The sequence below is a fragment of the Setaria italica genome, chromosome III, assembly GCF_000263155.2.
Source record: "Setaria italica strain Yugu1 chromosome III, Setaria_italica_v2.0, whole genome shotgun sequence".
In the NCBI taxonomy this organism is placed as follows: Eukaryota; Viridiplantae; Streptophyta; class Magnoliopsida; order Poales; family Poaceae; genus Setaria; species Setaria italica.
In genome coordinates this window covers 12844025-12858845 of record NC_028452.1, presented here as the reverse complement: position 1 = coordinate 12858845, position 14821 = coordinate 12844025, and the positions used below count along the sequence as shown (strand labels likewise).

Here is a 14821-nt window from a genome sequence, read left to right as displayed (position 1 = left end):
AAAGACAAAAGACCCCTAGATTTCAATTATAAAACTAAAATAGTGACTTAAACATCTGTGCTAGGGTCCAAATTATTTTTATAAGCTTCCGTTCTCTAAAACAAACACTTGAGAGTTGGATTCATCATTTTAGCATTTTTCTTTAATTTGTTATGATTTAAAAGGCCTAGGCATGAAATAAATTCTAAATACAACATTTCCACCGTGACATGTGCAAAAATTTATTTTTAACAGAAACTAGACAGTACACTGAGTTCACCAAAATTAATTTGTCATTTTTCTGAATTTTCTACGAGTTTTGGTGATTTTTCAAAGTTAAACACATTTTCTGCCGATTTAAACATTAAACCGAAAGAGTTTTGCATCCGGGCCCTACTAAACTTTTTTAAAAAAATCACAACCATGCCCTCGCAAACTTACAACCAAGTCCTCGCGCTGCCTTTCTCGGTTAAACTTACAGTCGGGCACTCAGGTTTTCTAGTATTCACGCAAAGGTCCTACAAACTTGCACAGAGACCCCTAATTCACATTTTTCAACTGCATTTGGGTCCCCGAGCACACGTGCGGCGGCGGCCGACCGAAATTCCAGCGAAGTGCCAGCGGGCATAGTGCGGAAAGAGGCCGGGAAGGTGCGGGGGCTCAGCTGCGACCGATTTGAGGTGGTTGCGGGCGGCGGGGAGGTCCGGCGGGGGCGGAACACAGCGAGCAACAGTGATGGCGTTGGGCGTCGGTGGTTCAGCACGGCTAGGATCGGGCGGAGACGAGGGGCGGGCACCTAGGCTTCAAGGGACGGTGACAAGGCTGGTGGTGGCATCGGCGAGGGGCGGCACGCAGCGGAGGCGGCTCTCCGCGGAGAGCTTGGGCGGGCGTTCTGGCGGCATGAGTGGTACGGTTGCGGGGAGCGACGAAGGGGAGCACGGCTGTGCGGGCGGGGTTCTTATAGGTGGCGGACCACGCGGCTGGCCAATGGGCCTCAAGGGGGAGTGGAGCGCGCTGCCAGCGTGGATTGGCCATGGCGGCGGCCATTGGCGCCGACGGGTGGTGCGGCAGGCATGCAGGGCGAGGCTCGCGTGCACGGATGAAACGGGTCTGTCGGGGCGCTGTAGGCGAGGTTGGGCATTGCTGCGTCTTGTCCCGGGGTTCCTGTTGGCGACGGCAGTGATGGTGAAGGGTGTTCGCGGGGCGCGCGTGGAGCAGAGCAACGGCAGGGCGCGACTAGCAACCGGACGGGGCAGAGCGCCTGCAGGCGGGCAGAGGTGCAGGCTGGCCGCGGGACGCGTGCGGAGCTGCGTCCTGTCGCGGCCGGGGACGGGATGGTGGAGCGGCGATGAGGAGCGTGCTCCACGGGGCAGCCGACGAGGGTTGCGCGGCACACACGCGCTTTGCTCCACTCTGGGCGCGGGATACACGGATTTGGTGCAGGGCCGGGTTTTAGGGGACCAGTTTCTCCAAAATTTTGAACAGCACTACACCTACACCCTTTACAAAAGTTGCAGACCTATGATCCAAGTTCAAATCTTAGAAAAGGTCATTGTTCAATTTCTAAACGGATTTGGAGATAAAACGCTTCAAAGTTTGGCAAAAAACTAAATGTTTCAGACTTTGCGAAATTTCAGAATTGTGCCGGGTTGACCAAACTAGCTGTGTTTGACCTCAATTTTGAAAACCTTTTGTGCAGATTTTAGCCTAGCTCCAATAATCAGAGTTGTCAATGACCTGTAGCTCTAAAATTTTTGTATAGAGTTTAGCTTGAGTTTACTTAGGAAAATTGGAGATAAACTACTGCGAAGTTGGGACTTTATCTGTTTTTCTTAAATTGGCACAGATTTGAATTTCACGTTTTTCAAGGTTTTCTGCTTAGATTAAAAAAACACCAAAAATAAAAGTTGTTAGGAAAGATGATTTCTACAACTCTTAGTTGGACAGATTTTTAAGTTCTTAAGCAAAAATTTGAGTTATGGCATAAACAGGTGTTTAGCTTGTGAGGGCAAATGTGTCTTTTTACTTGTATTCAGAGCTACCAAATGTTCTCCTATTCTCTAATGACCTTACTTAAGATTAAACATGATTTAATTAGGCTAGGTTGTTACAGGTCCCTCGCGGGCCATGCCCCGTTGCGTAGGGTCGTGTCCCGTCGGTTGCGTCCTGTCCGCCAGGGCTCCGCGCCACCTTCCCTGTTAAATAAGGGGAGGGGCGGAGGTTTTCTAGCTCGTCCTTTCATCTCCCCTTGATCACTGCCGCTTCCTCTTCCGCCCTTCCGCCAAAACTTCCTTGCGCGCTGTGGTGAGTTCCGGGAGAGAGGAGGGTCAAGGGTGAGAGTGAAAGAAGCCTTATAGATCCGTTCGTCGCCTCCTGTTGCGCGGTGTCAAATAGGAGGCCAACCATCATGACTGCGACGTGGGTCATGGAAGCTCGCTGCTCGTGGATGGCCGCACGCGCAAGTCGGGAGGGCATCGCCAATCCAGATACAGTGGTGCAAGCTAGGACGGAGCCGGGTGTTGTCCTGACCGCGACTGACCCAAGCGTCAACCCGATGCTCAATGTTCCACGTGTTGGTGAGGATGTTGCCATCATTGTCCTTCAGTTAGTAGGCGCCTGGTCGGATCACGCCAGCTACTGTGTACGATCCTTCTTGTTCTTCTTGCCCTGCCGTGCGGAGGGGCCCTCGTCCTGATGCTCACGCTTGGCCATGCTCTTGTCCCGACCGTCGTCGAAGACCGCCCTAACCGCCTCCTCATCAGAGGTGTGGTTTGGGGCGATGTCGAGCAAGTCGCAAGTGGTCCAGAGCTTCACGCAGCGAGCTTGTGGATCAGGGACTTACAGGTCATCCCGGAGAGGAACGTGTTGATGACGTCTGCGTCGACAATGTCAAGGAGGGAGTTGCCTTGCCTTGAGAACCTACGGATGTAATACTGCAGGGAGTCGTTGGGCTCCTATTTGCAACTCTTGAGGTCTCATGAGTTCCCAGGGCGGACGTAGGTCCCCTGGAAGTTCCTGAGGAAGACCTTCTTGAGGCCTGCCTAGTCATGGATGTTGTTGGGCGGTAGAAATTCGAGCATGTCCGAACAAACTCCCCTACGCAGATGGGGAGGGACTGGATGATGAAGTAGTCATCATCCGCTCCACCAGCTTGGCAGGCAAGCCGGAAGTCTTCGAGCCATACATCAGGATTTGTCTCCCCAGTGTACTTGACAATGTTGGTAGGCGGTCAGAAGCGCTGTGGGAAAGGCGCTTTTTGGATACGGCGACCAAAGGCCTGTGGTCCCGGTCCGTCTGGGCTAGGGCTCCGGTCCCCGTTCCGATCGCTTGGTCGACTGCCTCGCCTAGGGTGCACTTCTTCGCGCTCCTCGTCGGACTGGTAGCGGGCCACATCGGCCACCCTCGCCACCATCTGTTCGATGTTGGCATCGTGCTATGCTAGGCATCACAGGCGGATGACACGTCGTGCGTCACGGTTTGGACCGATCCGCTCGCGCACGGGCTGACGCCGCGGCACTGGTGCCGGGTTGAGCTGCGGAGCTGCCGTAGCACTCGGCCCTACCCGACGTGCCTGTGGGGGCGAGTGGATGGAGCGGTTTGGCTGGTACAGCCCCAGCGCTTTGGTTGGGCAGGAGGCTGCGTGCCGCTGTCGCGACGCGGAGCTCTCCGCCTGCTGTCGGACAGCAGGCGGTTTCCACCAGCGCTCGAAGGTTCCGATGGATTGCCTGTCCCTAGGGTTTAGTTGACTCGTGGAGGCTGTACAGAAGCATTGCTGCGGTAGCGAGGTTCTGTCTGGCCTGCGTGAACTGCGGGAGGTCATCTCCTCTTGCCAGGATGTTGCGCTGGACCTAGCGGGCGCAGCCTCGAGCGCCGCTTGCCGGGTCGCGCGTGTGCGGCACAGAGTGATGCGCTGGGTGCGGTGGCAGAGGCGGCTGCTGGTCCTGCTACCGCTATCGTCGCTCCTCGCCGTGCGCCTGCGCTTGTGCTAGGGCCTCCGGGCGGTGGTTCAGTGGGCTGTGAGTCTCAATGGACTCTACCACCTCCGGGAGCTATTCCCAGGCGTCCGCCATGGCGCAATCCTGGGACAAAGGATGGTCAAGTGCCATCATGTCGCAATGCTGGAGCCGTCGCTCTCAAGTTCCTCGTCACAGAGGTCGTGGAAGGAGGTGGGAGCGTAGTCCACCATTCCCATGAACTCGCACAGGTGGAGAGATGATGTCACGACCCTCCAAAGCCCCCGTGTGTATGCGTCCACCGGGGATGCAAGGCCGAAGGGGAGCCAGGCACGCAGCGAATGCGGCGTGGACAGCAGAGCTCCTTAGGAGAGCTAACGGAAAGTGTTAGCTAGTGAATATATGATAGTATCCACGTCATTAACCATGGGGCTCATGCCCAACACAGACTCTATGTGGAGCGCAAACGCCTCCACATCGAGATCGTCGAGCGGCTTGCGGATGACGATGCGAACCACCTTTCCCGAGGATGCCGGGGAATCGTCTCCTCATGGAGGCGGAGTACGCCGAGCTGATCGGCGACGAAGTCCAGACTTCCGAAGTGGAAGGCCTGGAATTGGGTGAAGACGGGTGGAACCCACGTCCCATCGAAGGTGGGAGCGGGAAACTCCAATGAACCGAAGTGAATCGTATCGCTGGCACCCATCATGTTGAAGGTAGTGGTGAGGTAGGCCATCCGATGACCTGCAAAATGTGAATGCAACGGTGTCTTCCCTATGGATGGCGCCAACTGTCGGTGCAAAATCTGGCTGATAAGTAAATATTTATAGTTTTGCCTTGCATTAGATCGGATATGGCCTAGCACACAATGACACAGGATGTATACTGGTTCAGGCAACGCGCCCTACATCCAGTCGGGGTCAGTCGGTCGACTTTATTCTTAAGCCTGGTGCTCAAAGTTTGCAGTGAGGGTAGAAATGAAAGGAGGATGAGAGGGGGTGCCTGAGTCCTGGCCTTATTCTCATCTCAGTGGAAGAGAGTGGAAGGAGCTCAGATGTGCGCTAAGTGTCTAAGAGTGTCAAAGCGTAAGAGTGCGTAAGAGGGTGTGTGTGAACGTATGTTAACATAGAAGTGGAGGGTCCATCCCCTTTTATAGTACAAGGGAATGGCCTTACAAGTTGGAGAGGATAAGAGAATGAGTGTATGGGTGCTGCCTAGTCTTGTCGAGACCCATGTCATCGGGTACGGTATGGCCTCCATCCTGAGTCCCTATTCTCCTCGTCAGACCACTCCGTCGTAGCGAGTAGGTTTATGGTAGCATTGTGCAAGGCGTGCGCAGGGCGTGGCGCGATACGGTTCTGCGTACGGCCGGCTGACCCATGCGCTTCCTCGTTATCCGTCCCACCTGCTTCCTGGACCCACACTGAGCGGGCGTCCCCGATCAGTTGTCCAAGTCGGCCCCGACCGAGTCGGTCGGGGGGAGCGGCATGAGCGGTACGGTGCATCCCCAATTGGGAGGACTTGGTCGGGAGGACCCGGTCGGGAGAACTCAGTTGGGGTCGGACTGTGGCCCCACCCCCCGACTAGCTCCTTCCAGTCGGGGTGCCGACTAGGCTTCCTGGTCGAAGGAATCGGCCGGTGGCCGGATCGAGGCCTCGGCCTGGCTATGCATAGCTGGGCTGGCCCAGGTGTATGTTGTTGTTGTGCCCTTCATTGGGCCAAGTGTTGTGGGAAGGCAGTCCCGTTGGGGGACACCGGGTCTATGGAACCGTCAAGGATAGTGGTTACTCTTTGGGCCATCTAGTATGCTCGTAGGAAGGCGACCCACGAGAGCTCTTTTCAGAATCCTTTATCTACTCACTACTTTGTGCATAATTTTATAGCTGACCTGGAGATGATCAAGATAGTGCAGGCGGCGTCGGTGAGACGTACCCAAGGTGTCCCTCCTCGGTGGATTCCTCCACCATCGGGCCTTGTTAAAATCAATCTCGATGTAGCCACTTCGAAAAATTCAAGCAAGGCAGTGGCGGCTGCCATTGCTAGGGATGCTGAAGGAAACTTTCTAGGAGCGTCTGTGCTGGTGATTCGTGGACACTCACATGCAGAGATCGTCGAGGCCATTGCCTGCAGGGAAGGCCTGGCGTTGGTGAATGAACTCATAGTTCAACACTTCAGGCTAGCCTCGGACAATATTAATGTTATCAAAGGAATCAAGGAGGGAGAAATGGCTACTCATGGCCATATCATCAGGAAGATAAAGGCTACAGCAGTGCAGTTTTGCACTGCTGATTTTGTTCATGAAAACAGATGCTCCAATGTGGATGCTCACACCATCGCAAGAAGTGCGATTTATGCTGAGTTTGGCAGGCAAGTTTGGCTCTTAAATCTGCCTCAAGACGTTTGTAACTCTTATAACTCTGTTGATGAATAAAGACCTATACCCCTAAAAAAGGAAGAAAAAAATTGTGCGGAATTGTCTGTGCAAACGGTTCTGGTCGCCTTGATCTTCTACGCCACGAGGAGCATTCAACAACTAAATCACCATCAAGCACTGACCTGCCCTGCACCTAGGCCTGGTAAAGGGTACATGCCTAGCCTTAAAAGGCCTTCCCCAAGAATGGGCAGGATCAGATTGGGCCATGTCCCTAAAAGGGTTGATCTATGAACGTGGCCCATAATCGATCCTTGGGTCAATTGCAAGGGCTGAGCTCACGGATCATAGGAAAGGTGTTGACGCCAGATTTTCACACATATGAAATCAGCGTCAAGAAGGGAAGGAATCAGGTGATGCGGCGAAGCGCGGAGGACATGATTGGGAATCGGCCGATTGGTGCTACAGTTGAGGATCGGCCGATTGGTGCTGCAGTATTTCGGCGGATGGAGTTGGTGGAAATTGGCTGATTGGGAGGCTGGAGTCATTGGGCCAATATGGGCCTAAAATGAACTATGAAGATAAAGAGGAGATCGGCCCATAGGAGCGCGATGATCAACTCCGATACGAATCATACTTGTAAATATTTATTTTCGTTTAAAATTAGAGATAGAGTCCTAGTCGGTTGAGAGGTTGGTTGTAACAGGCTATAAATAGCCGCCTTCATAGATCTGTAATCATCATCAAATCAATACAACAACATACTATTTCCTCGTACTTTACTTTCGAGCAGGTGACTTCGCCAATACTTTTCTTCTTTTCACGAGTTCGTACGGGTTGGCGGGGCTGCATCAACTTGATCTCCGGCCGATTCTGTAAGTTCCGCTTATCGAGTAATATCTAAGATTTAACTTCGGGCGTATCGCTGTCGTTTCGTTTAGATTTATTCACTAGTTATCGATATTCACTAGAGTTCTAGGTTTTGCCTATTGTTCTAGTTTTATCACCAGTTATCCAGCTTGGAATTAGAACTTTTGGCTTTCTTGTATTTTGTTACTTAATTTACCGCTTTCCACATAGCCGATTCAGATCTATTCCTAGTGTTGCTACTGTAGCGTTGTTTAGATTACTCTAGCAGTTTTCTTTATCAACGTTGCCTGGTAATCGGTTGTGTTATAGCCGATTTCTTTATTACAGCAAATCGGCCGATTCGCTGATAAGCTTTCTCGAGATCGGAACCCTAGCCGATCGCAACCTCTGGGATTTGACACGTTTCTTTCCTTGCCAATCAACAGGTTAGATTGGCTGGCACGCCGCACGAACCGCACCAGGGCGATCACCTGAACAGGAGTTAAGCAGATTCTCCCGGGTCGTGTGTCCAACGCTAGCGACTCGATCAGCCGATCTCTAGCGCCAACAAAAGGGCTCTCCTCCACTGGTTGCTTTTTCACGACCTCTCCATGCTCGTGTGGCGGTGGAGCAAGAACTCCAGATCACGCCGTCTGGACTCGCCTCTCCGCTGCCGGAGGATCACATGCCTCTCCAGGCTCCGGAGGCTCGGCTGGGGTGGGTGGAGCCCACGCAGGATCCAGGCGGGTGGCGGGACGGGCGACCGGGGAGCCGCCGCGAGGTGCTCGCTTGGGGGTGGCGGCGGGGCTGGCCCCCGGCGGGCTCCGGCAGGGCGTGCGGCAAGGTGTTTTTCCGTAAAGTTGATGATCCTCATTGGACAAACTTGATAAACTATTGTCAACCATCTTTTAGAGTTGTTGGTCGTCAAAGTGTACACACAGATTGTGTTTTGTTTTATGAAGAGGAGAAGTTGTAGCTGATGGACAAGTTCAAAAAGGTGAAGTCCCATGTTAGTCTTACAGCCGATCTATGGTCTTCGAACGAGAACATAGGCTATCTAGGTGTTACAACATATTTCATCAATGAGGAGTTTGAACTGCATAAGAAAATTTTAGCATTCAAGAAGATTTTTTTTCCCACATACATCATATGCAGTACAGGATGGAATTACCTCATGCCTGATGGAGTGGGAGTTGATTGAACAGTTGTTTACCTTGACATTAGATAATGCCAGTGTGAATACTAGAGCATTAAAGGACATTCGTGATGCTTTAGGTGTTGGGATGTTCTTCAAAGGTGAACACCTTCATGTCAAGTGTGCTGCCCATGTGCTCAACATTATGGTTCAGGCTGGTGTGAAGGTAATTTCAAATGCAATTGGGAGAGGGGGGACACTATAAAAGTTGTTACATCCACACCATCCCGCATGCAAATTTTCAACACAATTGTACAGAATTCAGGACTGATTCTGGATGTTCCGCACCATTGGAATGCTACGTATGATATGTTGCATGATGCTTTGAAATATAAGGTGGCTCTAAACAGATATGTGGTAGAGCAACATCACCAAGTTACAAGTGAAGATGAATGGGCAAAAGCTGAAGCCCTTCATGGTTTTTTGCATCAGTTTAGTGAGGCAACCAAAGCATTCTCCGTAGACAGGCATCCTACAGCCCACATTTTCTTGAAGATGTTGCTAGCAATCTGAGATGTTTTGCTCGATGAGGCGTGGAATTCAAATGAGTTCCTTAATAAAATAGCTAATGCCATGCATGCAAAGTTTGAAAAGCATTGGACAAAGCCTAATATTGCTCTTCTAATAGCTGTTGTTCTTGATCCAAGTATGAAAACTAACTTCATCAAGTTCTATTTCTATACCATTGGTGAAAATGTTGAGGTGAAAATGAGGGAGCTAAATCGGTATTTGAAGACATATTACCTAGAGTATGAAAAGATTGTCAGGAGCAACATTGTGCTTGTGTTCAATATATCAAATAATGAGCAGAGCACAAGTGAGTCCGGCGAGTCTGGTAGCACTTCTTTAGGACAAGTTTCTGGTAAAAGACGGGTAGAGCTTGCATTCGCTCAGTTTGCATCACAAAGCTCGGCGGCCTGTCAAGAACGGTCAGAGATGGATATTTACCTGAAGGACCCTATAGTCCTTGTGAGGTCAGATGAGCACTTCAATGTTCTTTCATGGTGGAAGAAGAATGCTGATGCTTATCCAATCTTGTCCTTGATGGCTAGAGACTTTCTTTCTATTCCTGTTAGCACAGTATCCTCAGAATCAGCCTTTAGTGCAGCTGGAAGGATTCTTGGGAAAAATAGGATATCTCTCTCACCTGAAACGCTTGAAGCATTGATCTGTGCAAAAGATTGACTAATTGGATTTGATGAAGAAAAAGAAGGTAAACCAATGACCGGTTATAGAATGTTTGATTCAGACGAGGAAGATGAAGATCATGAATAAAGGTAAATGGGTCTTACACTTGGCTGTTGTATTTGGCTAATTGTATTTCAGTTTAATCAATTTATATAACGTTAGCATGTATTTGGCTGATTGTATTTTAGTTTACGATGGTTTAAAGTTTTAGTGATTGTAGTTTTTCTTCTGGTCAAGAACAGGATCAACATCCAACATGTCAAATAGTATAGGCTGTTGTGGTGAAATTTATTGATGGTCCACTTGAACATTTAGTGCAACATCTTTCTTAGGCCTGCAATATTTATTGTACCAGTTGACATGATAGATTACTAGTTGACATGATAGATTACCATATGAAATCTGAACTGTGATATGTTTCACCAGCGTTCAAAATCTGAATTTTTGTCTTTGAAGGTGAAGAATCTGAAGGAGGTGAAATGTGTGTGCCAAAAGGAGAAGAGGAAGGCGGAGCGCGTCAGGACAGGAAGGAGGTGGTTCACGGTCGGATGCTGAGAAATTTGCCGCCTCCTATTAGGAAGACGCAGGGATGAATTGATCTTCACTGATCCATAGTAGAAGCTACACTATATATATTTGTTCTTATTTTTTGTCCCGTGTAATTTTGTTTCAGGCTTTGTGTTTACACTTGCGTTCTTGTTCCATCTGCATTAGTACACCGGTTTGTGTGGATTCAGCAGCCTGTGTAGTTCTGCCTTTGTGACAACTGATGATAGCCTACAGTGTCAAGCATTAATTTCCAAACAATGCGAGAAGACAAAGATACAGAGAAGCCCACGGATACTAATTAGAGTCTCTTTGCTTGCTTGCTCTTTTTGCTTGCTTGTTTACGAATCGTTATGCTTCAGTGCAAATCCTATTGGCCCGTGAGCAAATATAGGATCATGGTTGGATCAATGTGCTGTTTCTTAAAATTGGATAAAGCACTAGTAATAAATATAAATATAAGTAATAAATATAAGAGTTGGATAAGAATTGACCTAACTATTTTGATTAGAGGGCTGAAGCAAGGTTGGAGCGGATTTCGAACCATTACCAGCCGTACCCGCACCCCAACCTAACATACGGGCAGAAGGACTAGATACAGAGGCGCCCGTCCCTCGGCCATGGAATGGAAACACCGAACCTGCCTGCAGTTCCCATCGTTTCTCGTAGCTCCGACCCGCGATCGCAGCCTTCTCCCACGTCGCGTCGACACGGAATGGAAACCTGAGCGCTCCCTAGCACATCTGATGTCAACCGTGAAACCTCCTCTTACCTTTTCCCTCCTGACGTCTCCGTTTTCGCTCGTTCCCATCCTCTGCGCTTTATTCCCATTCCCCGAGAGGCCAAAAGATGTGGAGGCACGAGGCATTATCGTCGAGCTAGCTGAATCCCGCGATGGCTACGTGCGCCGCACAAAGGTGGGGAGGGAGGATGGGCCGGCCGAGGCTTTGGAACCATTTGATGGCAGCCGTGTACGCTCGGCGCACCGGAACGTGGCGCGCCTAAGCCCGGACCAGTCTCGTCGCTGATTGGATCGGATCGGATCAGATCAGATGGTCCAAACCACGTGCTGCTCACGGTCGATCCGGCGGCCGTCGTATCCGTGCTAACATGCTACAGCAGTCTGTAGGACGACTCGTTTGAGAATTGAGAGGCGTGGAGTGCGTCACGTAGCAACCTTACTGAATCCGTTTCGGGATAGCCTGATAACGGGATAAGGATAAGGCGACATCCGGATCCGCGCGCACGTACGAATGAGATCGCCACGAGCGCCGCGCCGACCGATCCACACATACGCGACATGCCACATGGTGACAGGACGCATTCTGCCGCCATCCCCGGCCGTTCCCACGCACCCAGTCCCTGGCTCTCGGCGCTCGGCCGCCGCGGCTCGGAAACCTAACCCCGAGGACGCCAGGAAGCCACGGCCAGAGCCAGGTTGCCAAACGCGGCGAGCGCGGCCGCGGTCTTCGTCCGCAGTACCGCGATTAGTTTCGTTCGTTGGTCGTTTTCCAGCGGCGGTATTATGGAAGAGCCCGAAGTCGTTGCGTCCAGTATGCCTGACTGGGTGCTTTCTCGCTTCGCTCGTTCAGTTCGGTGTGAACCACGCGCGCCAGTCAGCAGGTGGAACCGTGTGGTCTCCGGTCTTTAACTATGGCTCGATCGCTCACTCCTACGACCTCGGCTACGTACCAGTAGTTGCCAGCGAACCGGTCGCAAGCCCTCCGACCCGTGCGTCCCCACGAGCCCAGGCGATCGATCGATCACGCCCTCGGCCTCAGCTAGTCCACGTCTCCTGCACCGACGGCTAAACCGGTGAAAACAACGGGACCCAGTTAGGAACCGACCGGCCGGCCGGACGGGCACAGGTCCAAATCCTAACGCATCCATCGCCATCACTGGCAGGATTTGAATTCCGAGTCTGCTCGATCCGGACCCGGTCGGTCACGTCACGTCACGCCGGCAAAAAGGGACTGAAACGACGCTCCCGACAGTACCAAGTACTCCGTACATGGTTTTCGTGCTGATCCACAACGCTTGGCTCGGAACCGCCGTGACGACATGGACAATGGCCAGGAGGATTTGGCGTCCTGGTGCCCGCCATAACCTCGATCAGACACGCAAAGCGCGGCGATTAATGCTGAGGATTAGGACACTCGCTCAACCGGATCGAGGCGAGGGAACAAGAGGCGAAAAAGGCCGAGGGAGCGATGATAGTTGATGAGGGTAGTAGTAGTCGTCGACAGGCACGTTTGGGCAGCGCCAGCGTGACATCGTGCTCGGCAACGACCAACGACCGCCGTGCCTGCGAGCACGGGGAAGAAAGCCTGTCCGTGGACTCGCTGGCCGTGGCCGCGGGCCGGACCTCGTGGCCGTGTCCCCGGAAACGGCGCTGTCGCAAGGCTCACGCGGCCGGGCTTTGATTATTCATTTCCCCTTTCTGGCCTCTCCGGCTCCCTGGCCTACGTGCCCGGCCGCGGCGCGGCGTGGCAGGCTCGCCGGGCTTCGCACGGGACACGCACTTGGCGCGTAGCTGCGCCCGGCGACGCGTGTCCGGTTTTCCAGAAGTGGAACATGCATGCCTCGTCGTCGTGCTTTCCCCCCGTCTATAATCCCTTTACTTATACATTCCTTTGGAGTATATATAAGGGGGAGTGGTGTACAGTAGGCGAGAATACTGTTCTGGTAATTTTCAACGAGAATACTGTTCTCTTTTGAGTAGGAGTGTAGCACTGGTACTGTATTCGCAAGACAGCGAAAATGTAGGTGGCCACGTCCCGTCCGAGCTCGCAGGGAATGTTACTTTGCGGGTACCACGCCGTCACCGCGCCGGACCCACGCGCCAGGGCCCAGATGCCACCTCTCTTCCCCAGTCAGTTCGATTCGAACCAAACCGGGACCCATGCCATGCTCCCGACCCCGCAAAGTCGCAAACTGAGATGAGGATAAGATCAAGCAAGGGAGATCAGACCGGGGCGCGGAACAGATTCCGGGGCCCAAAGCCATGTGTGGCAGCGCCGGAGTGGACAGCCAGGCTTTATTAGCGCAAACACCCATGGACCGTGGGGTCCCGCCCGGCTCGTGTCAGCGTCGATGGCATCGCCTCGCGCGCTGGACGACCCGATTCGTGCCGTGTAGCCGCGCCGCGCCGGCGGCGGCAACGGCCGAACGGCGGCGATGCGAGGGGACGACGGACAGAACGGCTGCAAACCGCGCGCGTTATCGTGCTTTTTTCTTTCCTTTTGTTTGCTTGCGTTTCCCCGCAGCGAATTGCGCACGTTACTTGTGGCAGCGTTGGTCAAAGGACCCCGTACCGCGTCTGAATTGTTGAAAGCGAGCGGGGAGCGGAGCGGGGCAGGCAGGGCGCGTTATCCCGTCGGGCGCGGCTCGGGTCGGGTCGGTGTGGCCGTGCCGGGGCGGGGAGGGCCTGTATATATACTCGCCACAGCACCGGCGCAGCGGAGGGCCGAGGCCAGTGGGCAAACCCCCCGGGAGAGATCAGCAGAGAGGTAAAGGGAAACGAAACGCAAACGGCTGAATCAGAGCAGCGTTTCTTCCGGCCGGGCCGTTTCCTTTGGGTTTGGGTGGGCAAGGGCAGCTAATAACTAGCGAGGTGAGAGCGTGGTCAGGTCAGGTGAGGTTTGCCGACAGCGAGCGACATGAGCTTCAGGCTTGGGGGCGCGGTGGGGCGCGAGGAGGGGGACGAGGAGCTGTTCGAGACGGCGTCGTACGTCTCCGGCGGCGAGGAGTCCGACGCCGACGAGGGGGACCACTTCCCTGACAGCGGCGCTGCTGGGCAGGGCGACCAGGACCACCAGCGCTTGTTCGTGCCGCAGCCGCTCCGGAGGATGAACTCGGACAGCATCTACGACATGGCGTCCATGATGTCGCAGCTCCCAGCCAAGTAAGTGACGCTACTAGCTCTCCCCCGGGCGGTGATGAACTCGGACTCGATTCCTCCTCGGAAGGGTTAATTAAGGATTTCTTGGGCTGACCGCGCATGAACTTGCTATGGTGCAGGAAGGGCCTGTCGCGGTACTACGAGGGCAAGTCCCAGTCGTTCGCGTGCATGTCGGAGGTGCGCTGCCTGGAGGACCTGCGCAAGAAGGACAACCCCTACCAGCAGAAGATCAAGTCCTGCAAGAGCTACGTCGCGCTGGGAGGGATGGCAAAGAAGCCCTCCTCAGGCTCCTGCGCCAACCTCAGCCTCGCGGCCGCCAGCGGGTTCAGGACGACGCCGATTCAGAACGGATACCATCAGTAGGCGGGGGCGCTGCAGACCGCACCCGCAGGAATGTTTTTGTTCTTGATGAGGGTCTCTGGAAGTTTTTCTTTTTTGTTTGTTTTCCCTTTCTTTTCTCCCTTCTCTTCCCGCTTCATCTGCGGGGATTTTTATTCACGGGCGCATTAGTCCGTCAGAGTTTTACGAGGTGTTCAACTGTTTCTTGCTCCGCTATCACTAGAGGAACCTTGACCGTTTCGTACTTGCTGTTCGGAAGGGAAAAACACTCTTCTATGTGTACTGTAAATACGGAGCACAACAGTGCCAGGGAGGGAATCATCGACCATTTTACTTCTTTAGTTCATGTGTATCTTGTTTTTCGAAAAGTTATGTGTGGATGTTTCAATCTAAGCATCTTTTAGAGGCCCACTTGATGGTGATATACCGAGCTTTTCGGCTCTATATTGTCACAGCAGAAGCCCCTGCTGGTGGATCCATCGACAAAATGGCAAAACATC

The 14821-nt window shown here is 52.8% G+C and overlaps 1 protein-coding gene and 1 pseudogene across 1 annotated transcript; both read left to right on the top strand.

Annotated features, from left to right (window-relative positions):
- Nucleotides 1-7837: 7837 nt before the first annotated feature.
- LOC111256732 lies at nucleotides 7838-9532 on the top strand (annotated as a pseudogene).
- Nucleotides 9533-13495: 3963 nt separating this feature from the next.
- LOC101764024 lies at nucleotides 13496-14673 on the top strand. The gene is made up of 2 exons (XM_004961387.3): nucleotides 13496-13985; nucleotides 14102-14673. The coding sequence occupies exons 1-2, from the start codon at nucleotides 13741-13743 to the stop codon at nucleotides 14343-14345; spliced, it is 489 nt and encodes a 162-aa protein (XP_004961444.1). The 5' UTR covers nucleotides 13496-13740; the 3' UTR covers nucleotides 14346-14673.
- The last annotated feature ends 148 nt before the right edge of the window (nucleotides 14674-14821 follow it).

Excerpts from the sequence above, each read along its gene's own strand:
- LOC101764024 (XM_004961387.3), top strand. The coding sequence starts at position 13,741 with ATGAGCTTCAGGCTTGGGGGCGCGGTGGGGCGCGAGGAGGGGGACGAG. Across the intron at positions 13,986-14,101 it reads ATGTCGCAGCTCCCAGCCAA|GAAGGGCCTGTCGCGGTACT; the intron begins GTAAGTGACGCT and ends GCTATGGTGCAG.